Genomic DNA, 26,980 nt, shown 5'->3' on the forward strand with positions numbered 1-26,980 from the left:
GAGACTATTAATTATATTCATTTTCCCAACTATTTGTTACCACCTTCGTTATGTACTTGATAAAGGATTTTAAAAAATTAAGGAAATATATTTAAAAGAAATAAAATTATGAATTATTTTTTTGTTAATGTTATTCAACTAATATTCATTTTTTTTAAGGCTTTCTTGGTGGATTTGTTGAGAATCCTATTATTATTAACGATGTTGTTAGTGATGAACTTGATACATCTAATACGAAAGGGAGCACTATTGTTTCTTCATTTTTGTTTCAATCTGGAGGTATTTTTCTATCATTATTGAGATTGAATTATATCAATTTTATCATTTTTTTTAACTTTTAACTTTGGACGATCGATGCTCCTCCGGCGACAGTGAGCAAACTCCCCTCATCTTCCTCCCTGACTTGATATCTCTCTGCACACCCACACGCTGAACCATTTCTCTCCTTGCTGCATCGCCATCGTCGTCGGCTGCCCGACAACTTCCGTCGCCGGTTTCCGGCAATTCTAGAATAGACTTGTCTTCTCTTGAGTAAGCAAGTCCCTCACATCATCAATGTATTCAATTCCTGCTTCAAAATTTAAAAGCTAGGGTTCTTAAGTTAGTTTTTCCCCAGTTTGGGATATTAAGCAAATTTGGGTATGAATTTAATAAATCAATTGTTTGCTAGCTTTCCTAAGTCTATTTTGAGTGAATGGAATATAATTGTTGAGTATGATGCTTGGATGTTGGGATAATATGGAATTGTGATTCCGATTGGAATCTTGTCCTACCAATTTGATTTACTTTGAGAAATTACTTTTCTTACAAAAGTTAAATCAATATTTGAGAAATATATATTTTATTTGTAAATCACATTTTGGGACAGCCTGTAGCTGAACGTGAAAGTTGATGAGTTTTATGTATTTTAGTTGAAAGATGTTTATAATAAGTTAGTGATGCACATCTAGGATTATTTTCCGAATGTTTGGACAGTGTTAGTGGATAAATGAAGTCCTTATACTCAACTATTGTAGTTAATTAAGAACTTAAGTTTATAACATTTTATCTATTTTTGGCTACAAATTATTGTTATGGCTTTTGGAACAAATATAAGATTATTTTCATAAGCTATGTGTATTAACTGATAAAAAGTGACTATGCTTACATTATATTTTTTTGTTGATGGTGTTGATAAAGATTATGTATTGAAAGGTAATCCTGACACGAGCAAAGAGAACGTGATGGAGTAAAGTGATCCGGGAAAGCATTTTGGATTTCAAGGTAATAAGTCACATAATAAGTTTTTTTTTATATAACTAAATTAAGTTTATGTGATTGGGTAAAGTATATTCAGGTGATGCAATATGTGAATTGTTTAGGTGTGTATGATATGAAATGTAATAATATTGGAGGAGTTGAATTACATATGTGATCAAATGTGCAAGAAATAGTGTACTTGATTGTATTTACGCCTCGTGCTTGAGTGCGTGCTGTATATCTCTGTCTCTGATCTGCTCTGTCTACTCTGATCTCTGATTCTTTTATCTCTGCCTGATATCTGTCAGATATCTAATATCTCTGATCTTGATCTCTGATCATGTGATATCTCTGCTCATCTGTTATCTCTGCTGTCAGAGATACTACCTCTGTCTCTGATATCTGATACCTTTGACATCTGTTATCTCTATCTGATATCTGTAAGATGTCTATACCTCTGTCTCTGAGATATCTCTGATCTGTATTATATATGTACGCCCTCATGGGTGGTCTGTGCGGAGCACTCCAAGTGACAAAAATCCGAGTATGCATCTGATATGAAATTGTCTCTGACCTAAACCGAGTACTCTAACCTCGCACTAAGTACTCGAGGTTGTATGAAATTTGTAAAATATTATGTGCTTGATTTAATATTCAGAGTAGTGGGTTATTATTAACTTATAAATCTGGTGAATTCTACAAGGTCGCAAAGAGTGAGGATATAAATTCATGATTTAGATGTTTATTTCTACCACACAAGTGTATGTGGATGTGAGAATGTCAGCTTTGAAATGACTTCTTGTTTAATAGTATATGTTTCAAATCATCTACTTAATTCGGAGAGTTTAACCCTATGATTGTGGAAGCTCACTTCCTGCTTTTCATCTTGCAGACTAGGTGATTAAGACTAGCTCTTTTGTTGTGCTGCTCAAGTCGAGTTCCTAGCCAAGCTTTTGATTTTGGGTAATCCTTTTTAGAGTTGCTAAATATGGCATATTTTGGAAGTGTAACATATCTCAGACATTATACAACTTCCTAATCTTGTGTTAAACATGTATATTTTGCGAATAGTTCGGGTTGTGTATATATGTATATTTGCAATGACTTTTGGAAACAGGTTGATGGTTTAAATCCAGATGTTATATATCACTTTTATTTCGCTAAGTATAATAATATGCTTTATATATCTTATGCTTTATATGTATATATATAAATATACAAATAAAGAAAAATTTAGAACTTTCTATTAATTGGAGATTTACACTGGAATATGACATCAATTATCTAACTATTAAATTAATCCAGTAAGGGTGTTACATGTTTTGGTATCAGAGCCTAGGTTTGATTGATTCTAGGACTAAACAAGGTCTGATGTGTATACTATACTTACGTGCTTCAGCAGAGTCTGTTGTGTCTGTGCTAAGTGACCTGATGCAGTTGTTATATATAGGTGTGTGAATCTGAAGTTGTGAATCTATCTATGGCTGAGGACGAAGCCCAAAGTATGATGCAAGGTTTTCAATCTGGAGAGCAGCCTGTAAATAGTGATGATGTCCCAATCCCGGGGCAAGATATATTACAGACTATGGCGACTGCTTTACGCCAGATAGCAGGGACAGTAACTCCTGCCCAAATTTCGGTTGTGGAAAAATTACATAAGTACAAAGCTGAAGAGTTTAGGGGGAGAAGAACTGATGGTCCTAATACAGCAGAATATTGGTTGCAGCAACTCGAGCGAATCTTCACTTTCGTACCATGTACTCAAGAGGAAAAGCTACAGGGTGCTATAGCTTTGCTAAAGGAAGAGGCTTATATATGGTGGTTGAGCAAAGTGGAAAGTTGTACGCCAGAGATGATCTCCTGGGAATTCTTTATTAAGGAGTTTAGAAAACGATACGTGGGGGTCCGCTTTATGGAGGCAAGAAAAAGGGAATTCCTCCACTTGGAACAGGGCAACATGTCCGTTCTTGAGTATGAAAGTGAATTTCGACGTTTGTCTCGATTTGCACGAGAGCTCGTACCTAATGAGAAGGAGATGTGCCGACGATTTGAGCGAGGGTTGAATGATAATATCCAGAAGTTAGTGTTAGGAGCAAGAGAAAATGATTTGACTAAATTGTCTGAGTTGGCTCAAAGTATGGAGGAATTGGATTCTAAGGAAGAAATTGAGAAAGGTAATATGAGTGCGGGAAAAAGACATGTGGAGTCATCTCATCATGGGTCGCGTTTTCCAAACAAGAAGTTCAAAGATTCCAACAGAACTGGGTATTCTGCACCAGTACGTTTCCAAGGAAGAAGTCTAAGCCAAGGATCTGAGCTTAGACAAAGGGCACCGACACCTTCAGTGGCTAGTTCAGGAGGGTTCGATGGAGTGCCCATTTGTGAGCATTGCGGGAAACGTCATTCTGGTGTGTGCCGAAGGTTGGCAGGACTATGCTTCCGATGCGGCTCGAGTGATCATTTTGCGAAAGATTGTCCAATACCTAGGAATGCTCCAGCACCTACAACACCCACATCTGTGAGATCTGAACCAGTTGCGCAGCGAGGACATGGATTTGGAAGGGGTATTGGGGAGAGTAAGAGTCAAGGGGCAACATCTGAGGCTGCTAGCAGAGCTGGATCTCGAGCACAAGGACGTACCTATGCTATCCGGGCCCACGAGGAACATGATGCGCCAGACGTGATATTGGGTACATTTACACTTTTTAACATTCCTGTTACTGCTTTGATTGATCCTGGTTCTACGCATTCATATATTTGTGATAAACTTATAAAAGAATTTAATCTGCCACTAGAAAAGACTGAATTTGATATAGAGGTGTCCAGCCCCCTAGGAAAAAGTATAATAGTGAATCAAGTATATAGAGAATGTCCTTTGAGTGTCCAGGGATCTTTATTTTCAGCGAATTTAATGGAGCTACCTTTCCATGAGTTCGACATCATACTTGGAATGGATTGGCTATGTGTACATCGTGCAATGGTGGATTGTTCTAGAAAAAGGCTATCGCTCTATACGCCAGACGATTATGAGATCGTAGTGGTTGGAAAAAGATCGAATTACCTATCTAATGTGATTTCAGCCGCAACAGCTAGCCAGTTGATCTTGAAGGGTTGTGAGGCTTACCTGGCATATATACGAGATACGGAAGTAGTTGATCCAAAGTTACAGGACATACCTATAGTACGTGATTATCCTGATGTGTTCCCTGAAGAATTACCTGGTTTGCCGCCTGATAGAGAAGTTGAATTTGCCATCGAAGTTGCACCAGGAACACAACCTATCTCAATGGCACCATATAGAATGGCCCCTGCTGAACTTAAAGAGTTGAAAGCCCAACTTCAAGAATTGCTTGATCGGGACTTCATCCGGCCTAGCGTATCACCATGGGGGGGACCTGTGCTTTTTGTAAAGAAAAAAGATGGATCAATGAGATTATGCATCGATTATAGGCAATTGAACAGAGTGACCATAAAGAATAAATATCCTTTGCCAAGAATTGATGATTTGTTTGATCAACTAAAGGGTGCGAGTGTATTTTCAAAAATTGATCTACGGTCAGGGTATTATCAACTAAAGGTTAAAGACTCTGATATTCCTAAGACGGCATTTAGAACCCGTTATGGCCACTACGAGTTCAAGGTTATGCCGTTTGGGCTAACAAATGCCCCTGCTGCTTTCATGGACTTGATGAATCGAGTATTTCAACCATATCTTGATCAGTTCGTGATAGTTTTTATTGATGATATTCTGGTGTATTCTAAAACCAAAAGTGATCACGAAGAACAGTTGCGAACAATTTTGCAGACACTCCGAGAAAAACAGTTGTATGCAAAGTTAAGCAAATGTGAATTTTGGCTGTCAGAGGTCACATTTCTCGGTCATGTTGTATCAGCAGCGGGAATTCGAGTGGATCCAAAGAAGATCGAAACAATAATACAGTGGAAATCTCCAAAGAATATTTCTGAAGTTCGTAGTTTCCTCGGACTAGCTGGATATTATCGACGATTTGTGAAAGGATTTTCGATAATAGCCAAACCAATTACTTCGTTGCTTCAGAAAAATATTCCATTCCATTGGGGTGAAAAATGTCAAACGAGTTTTGAAAAGCTGAAAGAGATTCTCACAGAGGCGCCAGTGCTGATTCAACCTGAATCAGGCAAAGAATATACAATTTTCAGTGATGCATCTCATAACGGCTTGGGATGTGTATTAATGCAAGAGGGCAAAGTAATAGCTTATGCCTCGAGGCAACTCAAAATTCATGAAAAGAACTATCCCACCCATGATTTGGAGTTGGCAGCTATAGTATTCGCCTTGAAGATATGGAGACATTATTTGTATGGCGAGAAGTGCTATATATACACAGATCACAAGAGCTTAAAATATCTACTCACACAGAAAGAGTTAAATCTAAGACAGAGAAGATGGATGGAACTCATCAAAGACTATGATTGTATAATTGATTATCATCCTGGCAAGGCGAATGTCGTGGCTGATGCACTCAGTCGGAAGTCAATATCGGCTTTGAGAGCCATGAATGTACATTTGGAAACATCAAGTGACGGAAGCATCTTAGCCGAACTAAGAGTGAAACCAATTCTGATAGAAAAAGTAAAAGATTCTCAAAGAACTAATGAGAAGTTGAAAGCTAAACTGGGACAAATTAGCAAAGGAGAAGAAGTGGAATTCGAGCAAGGTGTTGATGGGAGTTTGTATTTCAGAAAGAGGTTGTGTGTACCAGATAATGACGAGCTGAAAAGGGAGATACTAACGGAAGCGCATAATAGCTTGTATTCTATCCATCCTGGAAGCAGTAAGATGTACCGAGACTTGAAGGAATCCTATTGGTGGCCCGGCATGAAAAAAGATATCACAGAATTTGTCTTGAAGTGTTTGACGTGTCAACAAGTCAAAGCTGAACATCAAGTTCCATCCGGATTACTGCAGCCTATCACAATACCTGAATGGAAATGGGAACGAATCACCATGGATTTTGTGACAGGACTACCGCTGACACCCCGAAAGAAAGACTCGATTTGGGTGATTGTTGACCGACTTACTAAGTCGGCCCATTTTCTCGCTGTAAGAATAGATTATTCCTTAGAGAAATTGGCCGAATTATATATAAATGAGATTGTACGGTTACATGGAGTACCTATCTCCATAATTTCCGACAGAGACCCTCGGTTCACATCAAGATTTTGGATAAAGTTACAAGAAGCTATGGGTTCTAGAGTGAACTTCAGTACGGCTTTCCATCCACAAACAGATGGCCAATCAGAGAGGGTGATTCAGATTCTTGAGGATATGCTTCGGAGTTGTATCATAGACTTCGAAGGAAGTTGGGAGAAATACTTACCGTTGGTTGAGTTTGCATATAATAATAGCTATCAATCCAGCATACAGATGGCACCATATGAAGCATTGTATGGTCGAAAATGTAGGACACCATTGTGCTGGACAGAAATGAATGAGATAAAGATTGTGGGACTAGAATTGATACAGGAGACAGAAGATAAAGTTCGACTGATACGAAATAGGTTGAAAGAAGCATCTGATAGGCAAAAATCTTATGCTGATTTGAAGAGAAAAGATATCAAATTCAGTATAGGTGACAAAGTCTTTTTGAAGGTTTCCCCATGGAAGAAAGTGCTTCGATTTGGGAAAAAGGGTAAGTTGAGCCCGAGATTTATTGGACCATATGAGATACTCGAACGTGTTGGTCCAGTAGCATATAGACTAGCCTTACCACCTGAACTGGAGAGAATTCATAATGTATTCCATGTATCAATGCTGAGAAGATATCGATCAGACCCCGCACACATTATACAAGCAGAGTCAGTTCAGATTCAACCAGATTTGACGTATGAAGAGGAACCTGTTCAAATATTAGCTCGTGAGGTTAAAGAACTCCGAAATAAAAAGGTTCCATTAGTCAAGATATTGTGGAGAAGCCACAAGGTAGAAGAGGCCACGTGGGAACCCGAGGATATCATGAGACAACAATATCCCTATCTTTTTGAATCAGGTAAAAATTTCGAGGACGAAATTTCTTAAGGGGTGTAGAGTTGTAACGACCCAAATCTAACAAAATAATAGCTAAATAATAATAATAGTTTAAATGCTTTGAAATTTTGAATAAATTAAATTATAAGATTTTAATTAGAATAAGTTAGTGTGTGGTGTAGCAAGAAGTATGTACTAAATACTAGAAGTGTGTATATAATTATTTATTTTGTAAAGTAGAATTTGAAGAGGTGGAAGATTTTTTACTCCCTTCTAGAAGCAACGTAAAAAAAAAGAAAAAAAAAAATCTCTCTTCACCCCCATTCTACATTATTTTTCACTCTCACTTTTCATAAAAAAGAACACACTGGAGGAACGCTCCCTTTGGACGATCGATGCTCCTCCGGCGACAGTGAGCAAACTCCCCTCATCTTCCTCCCTGACTTGATATCTCTCTACACACCCACACGCTGAACCATTTCTCTCCTTGCTGCATCGCCATCGTCGTCGGCTGCCCGACAACTTTCGTCGCCGGTTTCCGGCAATTCTAGAATAGACTTGTCTTCTCTTGAGTAAGCAAGTCCCTCACATCATCAATGTATTCAATTCCTGCTTCAAAATTTAAAAGCTAGGGTTCTTAAGTTAGTTTTTCCCCAGTTTGGGATATTAAGCAAATTTGGGTATGAATTTAATAAATCAATTGTTTGCTAGCTTTCCTAAGTCTATTTTGAGTGAATGGAATATAATTGTTGAGTATGATGCTTGGATGTTGGGATAATATGGAATTGTGATTCCGATTGGAATCTTGTCCTACCAATTTGATTTACTTTGAGAAATTACTTTTCTTACAAAAGTTAAATCAATATTTGAGAAATATATATTTTATTTGTAAATCACATTTTGGGACAGCCTGTAGCTGAACGTGAAAGTTGATGAGTTTTATGTATTTTAGTTGAAAGATGCTTATAATAAGTTAGTGATGCACATCTAGGATTATTTTCCGAATGTTTGGACAGTGTTAGTGGATAAATGAAGTCCTTATACTCAACTATTGTAGTTAATTAAGAACTTAAGTTTATAACATTTTATCTATTTTTGGCTACAAATTATTGTTATGGCTTTTGGAACAAATATAAGATTATTTTCATAAGCTATGTGTATTAACTGATAAAAAGTGACTATGCTTACATTATATTTTTTTGGTGATGGTGTTGATAAAGATTATGTATTGAAAGGTAATCCTGACACGAGCAAAGAGAACGTGATGGAGTAAAGTGATCCGGGAAAGCATTTTGGATTTCAAGGTAATAAGTCACATAATAAGTTTTTTTTTATATAACTAAATTAAGTTTATGTGATTGGGTAAAGTATATTCAGGTGATGCAATATGTGAATTGTTTAGGTGTGTATGATATGAAATGTAATAATATTGGAGGAGTTGAATTACATATGTGATCAAATGTGCAAGAAATAGTGTACTTGATTGTATTTACGCCTCGTGCTTGAGTGCGTGCTGTATATCTCTGTCTCTGATCTGCTCTGTCTACTCTGATCTCTGATTCTTTTATCTCTGCCTGATATCTGTCAGATATCTAATATCTCTGATCTTGATCTCTGATCATGTGATATCTCTGCTCATCTGTTATCTCTGCTGTCAGAGATATCTACCTCTGTCTCTGATATCTGATACCTTTGACATCTATTATCTCTATCTGATATCTGTAAGATGTCTATACCTCTGTCTCTGAGATATCTCTGATCTGTATTATATATGTACGCCCTCATGGGTGGTCTGTGCGGAGCACTCCAAGTGACAAAAATCCGAGTATGCATCTGATATGAAATTGTCTCTGACCTAAACCGAGTACTCTAACCTCGCACTAAGTACTCGAGGTTGTATGAAATTTGTAAAATATTATGTGCTTGATTTAATATTCAGAGTAGTGGGTTATTATTAACTTATAAATCTGGTGAATTCTACAAGGTCACAAAGAGTGAGGATATAAATTCATGATTTAGATGTTTATTTCTACCACACAAGTGTATGTGGATGTGAGAATGTCAGCTTTGAAATGACTTCTTGTTTAATAGTATATGTTTCAAATCATCTACTTAATTCGGAGAGTTTAACCCTATGATTGTGGAAGCTCACTTCCTGCTTTTCATCTTGCAGACTAGGTGATTAAGACTAGCTCTTTTGTTGTGCTGCTCAAGTCGAGTTCCTAGCCAAGCTTTTGATTTTGGGTAATCCTTTTTAGAGTTGCTAAATATGGCATATTTTGGAAGTGTAACATATCTCAGACATTATACAACTTCCTAATCTTGTGTTAAACATGTATATTTTGCGAATAGTTCGGGTTGTGTATATATGTATATATGCAATGACTTTTGGAAACAGGTTGATGGTTTAAATCCAGATGTTATATATCACTTTTATTTCGCTAAGTATAATAATATGCTTTATATATCTTATGCTTTATATGTATATATATAAATATACAAATAAAGAAAAATTTAGAACTTTCTATTAATTGGAGATTTACACTGGAATATGACATCAATTATCTAACTATTAAATTAATCCAGTAAGGGTGTTACATATTCCCTTTGTTGTATGAGTGGGAATATTGAGATTCCTTTTATGATAACACCTACTGAAGTTTTGTTGCGTTTGTACTTTTTTCTCTAATGATGCCAAAAGTGTTCACTTCTTGAAAAATATTCGTTCATATAATTTTATGTTTTGTTTTACTTCGTTGAGAGGTAAAATTGATAATAGTATGAACACCGGTCGTTCGCCTCCTGTTTTTTGTCTACATGGTCAAAATTACCACTTGATTGGTAGTTTGCTACCGTAGAATGTTGCACTTCCCAAGTTTATGTAATTTTAATTAAGATTTTTTTGTTTAAGCTATAACGTTAATCACAGCTTCATAGTTCCTCCACGTTAACAAACTTCTGGTAAAATTATGCGCTATTAAGATTATCTAGACATTAAACATTCGACCCAAACCATTCCAAAATCCCCAAATGTAGAAAAATATGAACGCAATCTAATTCGATTCCACCATCTCGACTATTTCCAAGTCTTAAACTATGAATTTGAAGCCGTATTTGGAAAAGGGCATTTCCTTTCTCCGCCGGCTCTCCTCCTTCATGTCCTTTTATTACACTATATTTCATATATTTCATGATTGAAGGATTGTTAATAGTAGCAATATTTTTATTTAAGTAACTGTTTATGATTTATAATTATATAAATTATATGCTACATATAAAATGGTTCATTTGTAATCTTGATCATTTGTTTTGTAAATCTTTATAATCTTTTGAATACAAAATATAAATAGTTTCTATTCTTGATTTTCAATAATTTTTACATATTTCCTATATATTCCTTATTTTTATTTAATTTGTTTTAAATATATTTTCTCATGGCACGGGTGGTAAAACTAGTTGCTCTAAATGTCAAACACCATTCTACACACAATCACACATACAACTTTAGTTTACATGTGTCCAATTCTGAACAACCCCTCAATCACGCACCACGCCGAATTTAATTTTGTTTCTTATTTTTTCTCAATTTTTGTTTCACCTTTAATCTTAATCTGTCCGCATATAAAATAAAACCATCTCGATCCCTAATCATGGATATACAAACTTTTCCCCAAAAGACAAAATTAAACTTTCAATTACGATGATACATATGGAATCATATGCTAATGCTAATATCTACTTATAATCATTACGTGGACGAACTAATATAATTATATAGAGTCATACACGTGTACACATGATGGTTTTGTTTATCTAATTGCAATTTTATGACACTATTTACGGTACACTTTGCAAGACACGCCATATGTATTACCTATAAAATACATTGATATTAACCCTCACAATAGTACTTTAGAGAAACAATGTAATTAAACTGCATTAAAAAAATTGAAATACTACTGGTAGCATGAGGAAGAGGAACAGTCGTCAAATTGAAAAAATACGTGTCACTTGTCAGATACTATTACTCCTAAATTATATTCTTCAAGTTCAAAGAGTAAATGATATAACAAAGACACATACCTAAATCTTAACACCGCATCTTTAATAATTACTAATTAGCATGGTGAGAATTGTAGCCACCCGTTTTCGGTAGATTCTAGATTACTAATGTTAGTGTGTCGGTGAATTAATGACTATCATATTTGAATTAATTGGCATTACTAGTACTAACTTCATAATTATCTACCTCGACACAAATAGAACACAACAATACACAATCATTTCATTTTGTATTTGTGTTCCATCATGTTCATATATAACACCACAATATATACACATATTATTTTTATTTTCTTCTTTAACTTTAATTTATTTTTCTCAGTGTATCATATTGTGTCACGTCAACACAAACATAATGTCATTGTTGCATTAATTGATTTGGCAAATGGCCATCCCCCATATGTTCAATAAAACAACTAGGATAGAAAAAACACATTACATCTACTGACATTTAGTACTCCAAAATTACAAATTAAATATGCCTCATTTTACAAATATGCATACACCGTATTAATTTCTACTATTATTATTCTATTACGCTGTACGTCATAAACAAAGAAATACCTTAAAATTTAGTTAACCAAGACTAGTTGTTTTCGTTGATAATCATTAATTAGAAACTCCTCCTTCATCCTCCTAATGAAATCTTCAAATTTTTGGTTCAATTCATCGTCACTCAGCTTCTCTATTTCATCAACTTCTTCCCCTCCATTACAAACCTCTTGATCTCGACCATCCACATCTTCGGAAAGGCAGCAACCTCGGAGCTCAATCTCATCTAATTCACCATCCACATGTTCTCCTTCATAAGGATTAATCGCCTCTTCATCTCCCAAGTTTATATGTTTATCTGAAAGGGTTTCTTCTGCCTCTGTCTCTTCCTCCAGGGCGTTGCTGATTCTCTTGTGGAGCACGTGGTCGAGATCAGAACGCGAAGGAGGGCGGACTAAGGAGGAGGTTTTGGCGAGGAAGAAGAGGATGCCGTTGAAGATTAGAAAAATAAAGTTCTTGTTCATTGCGATTCTCATGAGTTGGCAAGTGTTGGTAGAGAAGTAGTGCAAGTTTTTGTAGTAAACTAAAGTAGAGGAGCTCAACAATGAAAGTATTGAAAGAGAGAGTAGTAAGTGTGTGATGGTCTTCTTCAAAGGCAAGAGCCTACTCAAGCGCTTCAACTCTATTTCTTGCATAATATCTCTAGACAACCTTTTCAAATACATGTTGAGAGAGAGATGTTGAGAGAGAGAGAGAGAGAGAAACCTAATGTGAGAGGTGGATTCCTTTTATAGGAGTTCTAACTAATTAGTAAAAATGTTGATCATCGACAATTAATTAGAAACTAGATATGATTAATTTGTGGATAAGAAGTAAACTAGGAATCAGTATTGATCCATTAAAAAACACTTCTGGATAGTATACTTTATATAATACAGCAAGTTTTGTTTCTATATTAATGTATACCACAAAATTTATTAAAATAGAAAATGAAATATGATTGTAGCATTAAGTACAGTAATAATTTATCTGAAGTTTGAACGATGGATATTTATAGCCTATAGGTATATTACATATAATTAAACAATCTGTATATACAAACGTAACGTAACTAAGCATGATTTCTAAGTTAAATCATGAAAACTGATTTTTATAAGTACATGTATGCTGTAATACTATAAATTTACAACGTGTGAATTGTGATATCTATAAGATATGGGGGCCATGATTTGGTAACACATAGTATTAGATGACGTGGTTAAAACAGTGTGCAATGTACATTTATGATATTGGATGAAGAATTAGTATGATTGAATATTTGTGGTGGAGGACGGGATATGGATCCTCTGTTGTGCTGAAATGCACAATAGGGGCCGCTGCTCCTCACAAACCTTTAAAATAATATTCCCTCGTCACATAGTAATAGAGTCATTTTGCCATTTTGGTACATTCCATAGTAATAGAGTCAAATGTCAACACATTTTTCCACACATACTTTATTCTCTCTTACTTTATTCTCTCTTCATCTCTCTACCTTTTTCATTTTCCACTTTATTCTCCATTTACTTAACTTACTTAACACAATTTTCTTAATCTCCGTGCCGAAAAGAAACGACTTCATTACTATAGAACGGAGGAAGTATTATATTTATTTAATTTATTTATTTAATTAATTTGATTATTTTATTTCCTTGTTAAAGGCAACAGCCCTGCTGTGCATTTCAGCAGCAGATGATCCATATCCGTGGAAGACGCATACAAGTGAAAATGTGGCCGTGTGGATAATTTGTAGGGGCCTCCATTTCAAGTTCCATATTTCCTTATCACATTTCTAATTTGCATAATTATAACCACTAATAGTATTTTGAAAAAATAGATAGACCAACACAAGTTCTCAAGCATATCGCATATCATCTAGCATACGTTAGATAACGAGTCTCATCTACTAAGATAAAAAAAAAGGAACTAGTATTTTTAAAGATAGATCAACATGAAAAAAATAAGATTATTGATTGAATAGTTTAAGAGTATGTGAAAGTCATTGTCATCATTCACACAAAGGCACAAAGATGGGAGGCTAATATTGTTGAATGAGAATGAGACTCAATAAGAGAGAAATTTTTTTTCTTAAATTGGGGCATCCTAGAGTGACAAATAGAACCATATGATCTATTTTTAAGACAGATTATATTTTATTTTGATTGGATTGGAAAAATAGCAAATAAAATGTAAAGTTTGGTGTATTTAAGAATAGTTTCAAAATTTGTAGCCGGCAGAGTATTCAGTTAGCAATATTACTAAGTTCTAAGCAAGGAAAAACCCCACACAGCCCGACACTGCAAAACCCTAGCTGATTCCCACCATCAAATAATTCTGATCGATGTCTGCAATCTCTCGGAATTGTGCGCGGTTAAATCCTATCATTTCGCGTTTGAGGAGTAATCGCCCATTTTCCTCCAGCGCCGCCAATGATACCCCAAGAGATTCCCTCATCTCAGCATCGCTCCTCATTGACCAGACGCCGCAGCCTCCGAGCGGTCCGCCGCCGGTAGCCGATGCGCCGAATAGCTCCTGGGCCTTTCTCAAGTACGGTCTTGTTGCTGCCTTGACCGGTGGGGTCGCCACATCTGCCTACGCAACCTATGGTTAGTATCCCTCTTTCGCATTTTAATTGACGATTCAATTGCTATATGATGGAATTTTGGCTCAGAGTAGGAATTGCATGTCTGCATTTAAAATTTGTATACGAGATACTGTTAAATTGAAGCTCTTGCCTTAATTAAATGCTACTACTACATGTTTATTTGTAGCCTACACTACCGATGAGATAGATGAGAAGACAAAGAGCTTTCGTGCATCGGCCAAGTTCACTGTTGGCGATGATGCAACTTCTCTAGATGTGCGTTTTCTTCCCCCTCTGTGTTTAGCTTTTGCCTATGTGTCAGTTCATGTGATTATTGCATTGTAGTTCTTTCTCGCCATCTGGAAATGCTCTTCAGAGGCATCTGCTCAAATTCATTTTTCATCATGTGGAAGACTGAAGATATATTTTACTACTATTATTTATGAAATATGCAATGGATGAGGGTGAGCGTCAATGAGAGTGGAGGAGGCATGTTCTTACATCATTATTTCCCTTTGTGTGTAACAAATTCCATTGGTAGTTAGATTATGACATAATAAGGCGCCAAGGAAGGCAAGTACGGGTCACCTGTTTCCTGGTTTAATGTTTTCTTGATACATTGATAATGGCATTCTAAACTAGAACATAAGTCTAAACTCTAAAGACTAAAACACGTAGTACGCTTTACAGTTACAGGCTTAATTCTTGTACATATTAGTCTGCATATGTTCTTATAGAAAAATACATCCTATGATTTATTTAGTAGGAGTAGTATCTAATTAGTGTTGGATATTTTGGAGCCTTGTAATCTATAGTTGCTACTTTATTGTTGCTATGCTCTGGTCCAACTACTGATACCCACCCTAGAGCTTGATCAGACAATGAAATGTTATGAGATTTGGGGAAATAGCAAGGGTAGCAATTTCCTTGATCTGAAAACTCACTACTCATGTGCCCATGATCTTCTCCTGAGTGCCCTTGGGCTATTGGATTATTACTCTTAAAATTTGAGATTCAGTTTCTTCCTGATATGCTGAAAATCGAGAGGCATGAACTAACAATCTGTCAATCCATGTACCAAATTATTTCTGCAGAAATTTCAAGCTTATCTACATGCTGCAACAATGTCAGGTTAAGTGGTTTTCTTTTGAAGGTCTTCTTTTGTTGTAACTGGATAAGATAGAATAGTTTGTTTCATCTGTTCTTAATCAATTATTTTCAGTACTATTCCTGAAGATTATGTCTTAATTTCACTGGGCGTTTCATTTTGAAATTGTGTATTACAGGTCCTGCTAAATTAGTTGATGTTTACCTTGATTTGAGGAGGTTAGCTGAAGAACATATTAAGGTAATAATTTTAGATTTTCAAGTTTGAGTGCGAGAGATCATTATTTTGTTTGTATCTCTGGCCAACTTAAAGATTCTTCGATTGTCTTGTCAATATGTTTCAGGGTTTCACCGAACCAACATCAGATAAGCTTCTCCCTGATTTGCACCCTTTGGAGCAGCATGTTTTTACCCTTGTTCTAGATTTGAATGAGACATTGATATACTCTGACTGGAAGGTAACATCTGTGTGTTTTTTCTTCAACTATTTTGCTTGATGGTCACATTTATTGCCTCATAGGTGAATATGCAGTGATTAAATTTTACATTATGTCTAATTATACACTGTTCTTGTCATTAATTTGGTTGCGACGTTACGTCCTTAATTTTGTTGTAAGATATGCATATACATATAGGGAGAGGATCAAATAAACCTTTGTATGATCCACAGTCGTCATAAATAGAATTTTATGTATTGCTAAAACATTAACATCGAAGAAGTATTATTGTATGTATAAAAAAGCATACATAAAAGAACCATTATTGTATCATTGTATGCATATAGAATCATTAATAAAAGAATCATAATTGTGTGTATAAAGAAATATTGACATAAAAGAAGCAATATTGTATGCATAAAGAAGCATTAATATGCATGTAGAGAAACATCATTCATAATTCCATTTTGTGAGGGGTGCGGTAGGGGGAGTTTTTACTATTAGTCTATGACCATCCACTATATATTTATATAAGTAGACAAAAATATGTCATTGGTTTCAAATTATTTTCTTGATAAAATTCTGATGGTGTACATATACTAACCGCTGCATTTTTTCTTGATTGTGTTTTTGAAGCGTGACCGAGGGTGGAGAACATTTAAGAGGCCTGGTGTTGATGCTTTTCTCGAGTATTTAGCTCAATTTTATGAAATTATAGTATACTCTGACCAACTAAATATGGTAAGCTTTTACTTTTTTTTGAGATAAATAAAAGACATTGTTGCTTTCACCTCCTATATATTGCTGACATTTTTTTGTTTTTTTATGGCACTTGCTGCATCTGTCCTCAAAATCACAGTATGTGGATCCTGTTGTTGAAAGATTGGATACAAAGCACTGTATCCGGTATAGGCTTTCAAGGGGTGAAACAAAATATGTTGATGGCAAGCACTATAGGGTACATCTATTCACTTTTACTTTAGAGTTTAGATATCTTTTGTAATTTTATTTACACATAATGTTACTGTATAGCCAGACAATTCATTTCCTTCTTGGTTATTATCATGCAACTCTTGGGCAGACTGAGTTGCTAGGCAATTCACTTCTTTTTCTTTATGTCAAATTATTGAGTGTTGGCTTCATTTTTCACCATTTCCATAACTCCCTCTTTTCTTACTGAAAATAGTAGCTGTCACTATACATTGTTGAGTTGTTTCTATCAGGCTTGTTGCTAAAGAAGCAAGGAGCGTAGAATCAACAATGTGAGTTGCTGTTTGTAATCAATTAAGATTACATTGTAAGAATACATTATTGATGGGTACTATGTTGCTGTATAAGATTTAGAACTGCTACTATTGATTTGTGAAGGCAATTTAGCATCATGAGAACATTGCATCTGAGTTTAATTCTGCTTATGGTGAAGATTTAATGAAAAGAATCCATCTCTCCCTTATTGCCAATCTATTTTATGCTTGCAGGCTTGCTTGGTTTTCATTGTTTTAGTCGCAATACTCTGGATATTATAATAGGTAAAATATTGTTTTTTTTCTTATGTAATCTTTCTATAGGACCTATCAATGCTGAATCGGGATCCTGCAAAGGTTATATATATTAGTGGTCATGCACTTGAAAGTAGCCTTCAGCCTGAAAACTCTGTTCAAGTAAAACCGTGGCAAGGAGAACAGGAAGATACTTCACTTGTAGATCTCATTCCATTTCTTGAATGTAAGCATTGAATATACAGTTTTCTATCCATTTTCCACTTCTGTTGGAAAATGTAGTTTAATTTGTTTGAGTGCAGATGTTGCTAAGCACAGACCAGCTGACATCAGAACTGTTCTAGCCTCATACCAAGGGCATGATGTTGCCAACGAGTTTATTGAAAGATCCAAAGAGCATCAAAGGTCGGTTTTTTTCTTTTTCCCTTCCTTTTTTCCAGAACCAATCAAATTTCATCTAGTTCTTTTTTCCCCATTTCTTTTTTGGATTGAGGTTGACGTAGGAAGATTGGTAGTCGAGAAATAATTATTTTCCCAAATGAATGTTGCATCTTCTGAAATACTGGTTTATGTTAATATCTCACCGCTTTAAGTAGCGATTAGTGAAGTTTAATATCAAATATGTGTACTGCAGCTTATATATATTCTGCTAATCTCGGTATATATAATGTTCAATTACTATTCCTCATTTATTTTCCATTATGACTTTGTTAAAATTTCTAGTATATTTTAATTTATTGTACGGGCAAGGTATTTCGTGTTGTCATTTCACATTTTGTTGGCGTTCAATGCACTGATGGAAACATGTGCTGTACTACAGTCCTGAATGTCTAATGTGTTTTTATCTTTGAGCTGCAGGCGCATGCAAGGGCAAAGACAACAGGGTCGCTTATGGAAACGATAGATTTTAGCATCTGATTTCTGAGAAATGAAGAGGACGATCGAATTCTGAATAAGCAAATATTTTTTGAGGTGTTCACCTTGGGTTGACAGAAACCAGTTTCTGTCATCGGAATTAATCTTTTCAGTTTTGAAACATGAAACTAGCGGCACCATATTTGCTCGCTCATGGTTTTTGTGATGAGGTGGATTATTTCGAAGCCAAATTCTTAGTGCAAATGAAATGGAAGTCATTTAACATTTTAAGCTTACTATTTCATGTACTATTTGCTTCTTCCTTCCTTGTCTCCTGCTCTAGCTGCAGCTTTTTGGGTAAATATTTGATTGCTCTTCTTGTTCTAGCGTTCTAACAAAAATGACTCGGTTTTAGGGTAATGTGTAGTTGCATAGAGGTTAAGTTGGATGGATAATCGTGAGACACTATATAATCCCGATGCTGTATAGACTAGTGATGGAATGCAGACGAAGTTTATGACATCAAATGTAAAGACGAGTTGTAACTCTGGTAAAAAAAAATAGATGCAAAATATGGTAGGATATGAGATATCTCTATAATAGATGTGTGTCCTAACCTATGAATCCAAAACGAAGTCTTTAGATAAGCAGATCCGTGAAACACCATTACAATGTCTTTTTGAGCTATATCATCCATGTTGTAGTACTATAATTTTATTTTGGGGCAAACTGCCTTAAAAGTCATGACTTTTGCCAAATTCTGATTTTTCTCACGAACTAAAAAATTGGCGTATAATGTCACGAACTTTACCGGGTTGCTGGTATTTCCCATTTGACCCGACCCTGTAGTTTTCCGGTTGAAAACAAGCTTACGTGACAAGCCTGAAAGATGACGTGGAGATCGCCGGAAATTCTTAAAATGATGTCGTTTTCTACAGCTAAAACGACATCGTATTATGTGTAGCCCATTGTGGTGGTAAAAATTTTCCGGTAGAACCGGTGGCGGCGCCGCCGCCGGAGGAGGTTGTGAAGAGGGTGGTGAGCGAGGGTGCAGCTTTGAGGGGGGGAAGATCGAGCAGGAAGCTCTGAAGCTTTTGGTTTGATGAATCCCAGCTCTGAAGCCGCCTCTGTCGCCGGTGGAGGAAGCTCCGCTGCAGGAATTTGAAGAAAGTGAGAAACGGGAAAGAGGGGGTCGGAAAAAGGAAAGGTCGAGTAGAAGGCAAATTTATAAATAGAATCGAAGCTTTTATTGGAGCATAACAAACACATCAATATATAGTTAAAAGGAAATGGCGGGGGCTATAGCTGGTGGTGGACTTGGGGGAGGTTCTGGTAGTGGGTAGGTGGCGGCGGTGGAGCTGGTGGTGGGCTCGGGGGAGGTTCTGGTGGTGGAGGGCTAGGTGGAGGTGGTGGCAAGGGAGGAGGCCGAAGAGAGGAGGCCGGAGAGTTTGGTGGAAGAGGAAGAGGAGGAAGAGTGGTGAGGGATGATATGGCAAAGTTAACTTAAAATTTGTCATCCACGTTATCCATTCAACACACACTTAGCAGCCACATCAGCTGAAAAAGACGCGTCAGCTAGCATTATAGTCGGAAAACTCGCCATGGGAAAACGACGACCGATTATAAAGTTCGTGACATTATACGCTAATTTTTTAGTTCGTGGGAAAAACCAGAATTTGGCAAAAGTTCATGACTTTTAAGGCAGTTTGCCCTTTTATTTTGTTCAGTTTCTCGTTCAATAACCTCCTATGTCTTGATATTTTGTAACAAACAAAAGTGGGGTTGCATCAGCTGTATACAGTTCAAATCTTTCATTACATGACTATTCGACAAAAGTTTATAAGATTACGTGAATTATTTCGCTTATGTGTATATTTAGAGTTATGAAGATTCACATAGAATACGTAAATTAAATATGATTTTGTTGAATACATTTTTATTCTCCAAAGGGTCGTAGTGACTAGCAATTTCTCCATGCATCGGATGTGTACTCAACTGTGAATCTTCTAACTTATTCCCAACCCACGATGTGTGTGGACAAATTTTAGAGAGAGGCATAGTACTTGACAAATTCGAAGACAAAAACCCAAGTGTTCCGAAGAACTTGAAAATTAGATCAACATCTGTTCAAAAGATAGCTAAAAATTTATTCTTTTTCTTAATCTGCCGCTAGTAGGTGCCAATTTCGTGGTTAGGGTTAACATTAGAGTCGTGGTTGGTTTAATATGTCTGTTGATATTTTAGAGAATAGTGACAACAGATAGTATTAGTGCAATGAAATGTAATTCTTTATTTATATTAATAAGTCAACATCAATTTTTTTACTACTAATATTTTTTTGACTTTATAGATAAGAATTTAGATATTTAATACTAATGTTGTTACAAAAACAACAATTAAATAATTACGGAGTTGTGATCAATGTCGAATCAATTTTAAAGACCGAACTAGAGACCAAATCTGGGCCATTAGATCTAGTTTTTTTGATGAGATGTGCTGCTGTGTAAATTTTTTCGGCTTCATTACAAACTCATTTTACTTCATTATATAGGTTTATTACTTCATTCTGTACTTCAAATGCTTCTACACATACTTCATTCCAATAATTTATTACATTATTCCATGTGTTTATTATACCATATTAGCGTCATGGCGTTGGTGATAGATATTATAAAGAGAAAGAACGGCACCCGACGGCGAAACCACATTTACGTACTGGAATGAAGTAAAAACCTACTGGAATGAAGTAAAAACCTACTAGAATGAAGTAAAAACCTATTAGAATGAAGTAATATATTCTGGAACGAAGTTAAATCTTCGTAACATGTTAATATGACTTATTTACCTTCAGATGAATTAAAATAAGCTCGTGATGAAGGCGAAAATAATTTATAAATTTCTGTATCTTATCCATAAAAAACTTGATCTAAAAGCCCTAATTTGGTAGGGTTCGGTGGTTCGGTCTTTAAGAGTGGATTTGTGGATAATAGGACTCAATAATTACGTATGATATAGTTAGGGGTCGTTTGTTTGGTATGATAGCCATAGATATGGCCTTCTATCTAGGTTCTATATAGTTTTTGATTGGTACAATACAATTATACGACGACCCGTGATAAACACCATGACCCAGGTTTTCAGCTGTGATAAGGATCTGTGCGACAAACCCATATTGTGGTTGAAGGCTATGTTGTCTAAAACACCCCTCCTCTTCCTCATATCTCATTCAATTTCATATTCAATTTGGGCGACCGCGGCGTCTCTGTTCAGAATATTCGCCTACGAATCCGCCGGCGACGATTTAAGGTAATTCTCTACGATTGAATGTAATTCACTCCGTTTTCTGCCGTTTAATTGAATGAATTCTTCAATTCTAATGGATACAAATCTTGAAATCTACGCAGAGTGTTGGAATCATCTGGGAAGCTCGACTTTTTTGCGGAATATCGACTTTTCCGCGGTTATACATGGCCGGTGAAGAAGCCGCTCGTAAGGTACACCATTTTGCAATTCAAATGTCGGATTCGAGACTGTAATTCAGTTACCATAATTGCTTCAGCCTGGGTTGATGTATTTGTGAAAATTGGTGTTAATTTGCTTCAATAACGCGCTTAAATTGCTTCAACAACGCGCTTAATTTTGGGATTAATTCATGTCTTTGTTCTATCATTTTGCGTTTACAGCCATAAAACCACATAAATTAAATAAATATTTCAAGATTTTGGAATTTTCTGTGTCACATGCAACTTTCACAACATTCTAATCTAAGATATTACTCAGTGGTATGGCAACATATAGTCAACTTTGAAATCTTCCACAAGCAAAGGGGATCCCTCCACTTCGAGCAAGTCCATTTGATACGATTATTCTAAGCACTTTCAGTCATCAAGAAAAACCCTGATACTCTTGGCGAGAACATAACTTCATATTAAGTAACACTAACTAGAGGAGGTCCAGTTGATTGCGTTGTGTTTCAATGAAGTTTTGCCAGGGTATACAGTATAGGACTCACCAACAATGAAGATCACTTAATGGATAAAACAAAAACAGGTGAACATAGTTGTAGGAGGAGAAAATGTCACAGGTAAAGAGACAGACAGCTAACCTTCAGCAGCCACGCTACAAGCTCTCTCGAGGCAAACCGCGCACATATCTGCATCATCTGACCCGGTAGCTGAGGACTGCAACCCATAGTCTCTGCAGCAAGTGCCTAATCAGTATAGAGAACAATCGATAGGCAGTCCAGGAATTAAGGAATTCAAGTAGGAGTTACCTAGCTATATTTAGGACACTCAGAAGTGGCAGTGATAAATAATTAGAATGTGGAAATGTTGGGAGAGGCAAAATTGAATTAGGAGCCAGCAGTGGTTCAAGCCAAAGACGCCCCCACATCCTTGCGACGTCAATGGGAAGCCATCTAAAACAGTGTATACACAGTTAATTATAGCAAGGAAAAACTTAAATGGCCAGAGTGCGAAAAATTAGATTTACAGGGAATATACCCATTGCAGTTTAGCGACAAACGACTAGCACCTTGAGCAATAAGGATCTGCAGAGGTAGAAAATTGTAAGTGTAACACATAATATGTCAGCAGTAAATGCAAAGAACCTATGGCATGAAATTACTACATATCATCACCTGGCAGCACTTTAAATTTCCTCCGCACGCAGCATAGTGCAAAGGAGTGCTCCCAGCACCTATAAAATCACAGATAGATGATAAAATAATGTGATAAACAAGAAAGGTTTTGAACATGCATTATGTGGCCATGGAATATACCTATCAAATCCATCGATGTTCCGTAATGAAATGTCACAGCTGATACACTGGCGTGAAGAAAGGTTTTAGAACCATCGCTTCCATCACCAACTGTTTGGGCATTCGGAGGCTCAAATGGAGCACTTGGCACAAAATCACTAAACACCAATCTCACGCATCGTGTGTGTCCATTGACTGCTGCAAAATGGAGAGCAGTCCTTCCACTAAGATAATCTGCTCTAGTAACCTGAAGTATCCCAGAGCCGGTCATCAAAGTTACATGTATGAATTCTTGAACTCTATACGTATATCAGCTAAACTAGTCGGGAGTGCAGGACAAGTAAACCATAAAGTTGTTGCAAAAGATCAAATAAAGTATTACACAACTTTCACTCACATTGCATCTAAAGAGAAGAAGAGTTTGAACAACTTCCCAGTGCCCGTATCGACTCGCTTGCATCAGAGCTGTCTACAAAAGGAAAACATATGGTATTTAATGACTACTACCTTATGATTTAACATAGATCCAGCATCATTTGTTCATCGAAAAAATTCCAAATTAAACTATCTACACTATTGAACAAGTCAAAATCAAACCCAAAATCAAATAGAAAGAAACAATTATAGCTTTATGAAAATGACAATCTTTCCCCAAAATTACACACTTCGAAAAGTAATGAAGCAAAATAGAGATTGTCCCTTACCTGTCCACAATAATTCCTTGAATTCACATCAGCCCCATTCTCTAACAACAATGCCACAATCTGAAAATCCAATCATCCACAAATCAATAACAAAACTCACCCACATAGGAAACCCTAATAAAGTTAAATCAACAACAGAACCGAGAAATTCGAAAAATTGAAGGGCTAATCAAGAAGAAATGGAGGTAAAACCTCATTGTGGCTCTTGGCGGCGGCGAAATGAAGAGGAGAATTCAAACCACCGAAGGTCGAGTATTTGGAAAGGCATGGATTGCAATCCAAAAGCATCTTCGCCTCAACAAAATCCCCATCTCTCGCAGCGGACACCAATCTCTCTCCCGAAGCTGAGCAGCCAAAGGAATTCCCCATTGTTCTTCGACAAGGATTGAGTCCTCTCTCTCTAAATCTTTGGGAAAGTGGAGGAAGAGTTTATTGAAGAAACATGATTGCATAAATTAGGGCAACTGTCATAATACAATTCCCCATTTTTACCTCTTAAAGATGAAATAACCAAAAGATTAAAACTTAATAGAAAGTGGCATCGCTGTTCATTCAAGTAAACATAATGGAAGGAAGGAATACATTGAAGAGTTTTAACTAACAAATCATTAAACTTTTATTAACAAAAAAGTTTTTCTTACACATCAATTTAATTAATTTTTTATTTTTATTTTATTTAAATATGAAGTTTAAGGTGACAAAAAAGTACGAGGAATGAAAGATTATTGTGGGAACAACATAAGAGCATTTGCAGCGGGATGTTGTCCGTCCGTGCCAGTTGTATGGACCCTGCCTTCCGTCAATATTGTCGTGCGTTCGTGCCAGCGGCATGATGCTGCTCTTAAATAAGAGCACGTCTGTGCCGCTGAGCAGCCTTACGTGGTAGCTCCTGATTGGCCAACGGCATAGCCGTTAGCATATTTGAATTTTTCTTTTTTTTAAAAAAAAATCGAAATTAATTAAAAAATGTTTTTAAATAAAAAATATATATTTTGCCACCTCTCAAAAAATTATATCCGCTTTCTACACACTTTTAATTTATTTTTCAAATTTTTTTCCCCAAAATTCACATTTTCATCTATAAATACTCCTACTTCAATAAAAAAAAAATCACATTCTCATCTATTCTCTCATATTTTTTCCCGTATTCTCTCATCTAAATTCTCATTACACTACCCAATGCCCGACTCCGGCGAGATCACCCCTCCGGCAATCGCGGTTGGAACCACGATTGGTTCGACTCCGAGCCATTCCCTAGTCCGGAAACATAATTTTCCGCCCCTCCTCAAACCCAAGGTTCTCAAGTTCCGGGTGGCTACCGGCCTTAAACCAGTGGACGACCAAAATGCCTCCGGGTTCGGGTGGGCACCCGAACCCGGATCGGGAGAGAGCGGCAGCTCTACTCCTACTGCTACTTCTATTCCTACTCCTGCTTCTCCTACTCGTGGTACCCGCACCCCGTACACTCCGACGGAGATGATGCAGATGTTCAAAGCCTACTTGGCAGTCTCCGAAGATCCAGAAGTAGGCACGAACCAAACTGGAGAAACGTATTGGTGGCGCATCACTCATCTTTACAATGAAACCTGGCAGGGGGAACCATCTATCGCGATGATAGTATGGTGCGCAATTGCATCTTCAGAGCCAACGAAGCAATCGGTAAGTTCCAGGGGTATTACCAACAGGAAGAGCGGGCGGCGGAGAGCGACAAGTGCGAGCTCGACATCATCAGTGTCGCCTTGGCGACCTACCAAAGCTTAGAGTTGAAATCGTTCAAGTACCTCAGTTGTTGGCAGGAGGGGCGCCAACATCCGAAGTATAGGGGTGGCGTAGTAGCACCTCCTCCAGCAAACGGTCGAGGTCGGTAGCCCTATCCAACGGCGCCTCCGATGATGTGGTTACCCAGCTTGCCGGAACTAACTTGGATAGCCCCGACGCTGGCGCGAGTAGTTCCCGTCGGCCGCAAGGAAGGAAGAAGGCTACGGCCAACAGCCGTCGCGCCTCGACTCCATTCGCCCCCGCTCCCGCTCCCTTTGTGCCACCTCAACCCCCGACCAACTCGTTGTGTCCCTCTAGGGCCAACTCAATGCGATCGATAGGTCTAACATGACTCCCGACCAACTTGCAATACATGTGGCAATGATACGGAGTCTCAAAAGAACATTGGGGATAGAAGACTAATCTTCCACGTGGATATTTTTTATTTTCTAGGATTTTAATTATGTAATTTTTATTTTTTAGGATTTTAATTATGTGCTACTAATTTTTAGTTTTAGGATTTAATTAAGTAATTTTTATTTTTTAATGTATTTTTATATTGTAGAAATATTTATAATAATTGAAGTATTTACATTGAATAATAGAATCGTGGGACCCTTGAGCTTGTCCTTGCGGGAGAGTACGGATGTGGGTATTGTGCTCTTGCCTAAGAACAAGGAGTAAAAGTGGGTGCAGGCCCATCTCTGTGCTCTTATTTAAGAGCACGCATGGGGATGCTCTAACTAAATAAGGCTGCCAAATGGGTCAAGTGAGTGAGCACTAAGAGCATCCTCATCCGTGCTCTTATTTAAGAGCACGGAAGTGGGCCCGGTTCCGCTTTTACTCCCTGTTCTTAGGCAATAGCACAACACCCACATTCATGCTCTTCCGCAAGGACAGACTCAATGGTCCCACCATTTTATTATTCAAATTAAATAAAAATATTTCCACAATATTAAAATGCATTAAAAATACTCGGAATACTATTAAAAATAACCAAAAAATAGAAAATTACATAATTCAAATCCTAAAAATTAAAAATTACATTAATTAAAATCCTAAAAAATAAAAGTTACATAATTAAATTCATAAAATTTAAAAACCCACTACTTGTTGCCGAATTTCACCCAAATGTTTGATTAGGTCTTTTTGTAGCTCAATGTGGATTCTTGTATCGCGCATTGTGTGTCTTGTTTCGATCCTCTCGCCCACCGTCGTATGCACACCTCGGCATGGGGGAGACCTCGCGGTTGAGCTTCCGACTTCATCCTCTTCGTAAAAGTTAGCTGTCATCGGTCCTTCGTCAGCTATAATCATGTTGTGCAAGATAATACACGTCTACATGATGTCGGCGATATTCTTAACGTACCATAGCTGAGACGGGGCCTTCACAATGTTGAATCGGCCTTGAAGGACCCCAAAAGCTCTTTCGACGTCT

General features: G+C 36.8%; 4 protein-coding genes and 1 long non-coding RNA gene across 7 annotated transcripts; 3 read left to right on the plus strand and 2 right to left on the minus strand.

The window, feature by feature from the left end:
* Positions 1–364: 364 nt before the first annotated feature.
* LOC148928681 (uncharacterized) lies at positions 365–2,310 on the plus strand. Its single transcript, XR_016137730.1, has 3 exons — positions 365–531; positions 1,195–1,263; positions 2,132–2,310. It is a non-coding gene; the product is annotated as an uncharacterized LOC148928681 (long non-coding RNA).
* Positions 2,311–2,709: 399 nt separating this feature from the next.
* Positions 2,710–9,649, plus strand: LOC125193313 (uncharacterized). Of its 2 annotated transcripts, none has more exons than XM_089069612.1 (3): positions 2,710–3,929; positions 8,482–8,550; positions 9,420–9,649. In XM_089069612.1, exons 1-2 carry the CDS (start codon positions 2,720–2,722, stop codon positions 8,517–8,519), a joined length of 1,248 nt encoding a protein of 415 aa, XP_088925738.1. In that variant the 5' UTR covers positions 2,710–2,719; the 3' UTR covers positions 8,520–8,550; positions 9,420–9,649. The 2 variants fall into 2 exon arrangements, 1 of the variants encoding a protein (XP_088925738.1); XR_007171562.2 differs by lacking the exon at positions 2,710–3,929 and adding an exon at positions 7,608–7,818.
* A 2,056-nt stretch (positions 9,650–11,705) lies between these two features.
* Positions 11,706–12,527, minus strand: LOC125195161 (uncharacterized). The gene has a single exon (XM_048093351.2). It carries the CDS (start codon positions 12,523–12,525, stop codon positions 11,881–11,883), a length of 645 nt encoding a protein of 214 aa, XP_047949308.2. The 5' UTR covers positions 12,526–12,527; the 3' UTR covers positions 11,706–11,880.
* A 1,428-nt stretch (positions 12,528–13,955) lies between these two features.
* Positions 13,956–18,617, plus strand: LOC125197517 (mitochondrial import inner membrane translocase subunit TIM50-like). The gene is made up of 10 exons (XM_048096271.2): positions 13,956–14,445; positions 14,611–14,699; positions 15,518–15,554; positions 15,710–15,771; positions 15,875–15,988; positions 16,604–16,708; positions 16,827–16,925; positions 17,536–17,692; positions 17,769–17,871; positions 18,325–18,617. The coding sequence occupies exons 1-10, from the start codon at positions 14,181–14,183 to the stop codon at positions 18,368–18,370; spliced, it is 1,077 nt and encodes a 358-aa protein (XP_047952228.2). The 5' UTR covers positions 13,956–14,180; the 3' UTR covers positions 18,371–18,617.
* Positions 18,618–19,260: 643 nt separating this feature from the next.
* Positions 19,261–24,280, minus strand: LOC125192452 (E3 ubiquitin-protein ligase XBAT33-like). 2 transcript variants are annotated; one of them, XM_089056816.1, is made up of 9 exons: positions 23,977–24,280; positions 23,785–23,844; positions 23,478–23,549; positions 23,102–23,327; positions 22,961–23,019; positions 22,824–22,870; positions 22,595–22,738; positions 22,427–22,518; positions 19,261–19,472 (listed from the first exon to the last, which is right to left on the minus strand). In XM_089056816.1, the coding sequence occupies exons 1-9, from the start codon at positions 24,151–24,153 to the stop codon at positions 19,276–19,278; spliced, it is 1,074 nt and encodes a 357-aa protein (XP_088912942.1). In that variant the 5' UTR covers positions 24,154–24,280; the 3' UTR covers positions 19,261–19,275. The 2 variants fall into 2 exon arrangements, with proteins under 2 accessions (XP_088912942.1, XP_088912943.1); XM_089056817.1 differs by lacking the exon at positions 19,261–19,472 and adding an exon at positions 21,998–22,348 and having other exon boundaries at positions 23,977–24,278.
* Between the last annotated feature and the right edge of the window lie 2,700 nt (positions 24,281–26,980).

Source organism: Salvia hispanica, chromosome 4, assembly GCF_029641045.1.
Source record: "Salvia hispanica isolate PSC_SH4W2 chromosome 4, Shi_PSC_v1, whole genome shotgun sequence".
Taxonomy (NCBI): Eukaryota; Viridiplantae; Streptophyta; class Magnoliopsida; order Lamiales; family Lamiaceae; genus Salvia; species Salvia hispanica.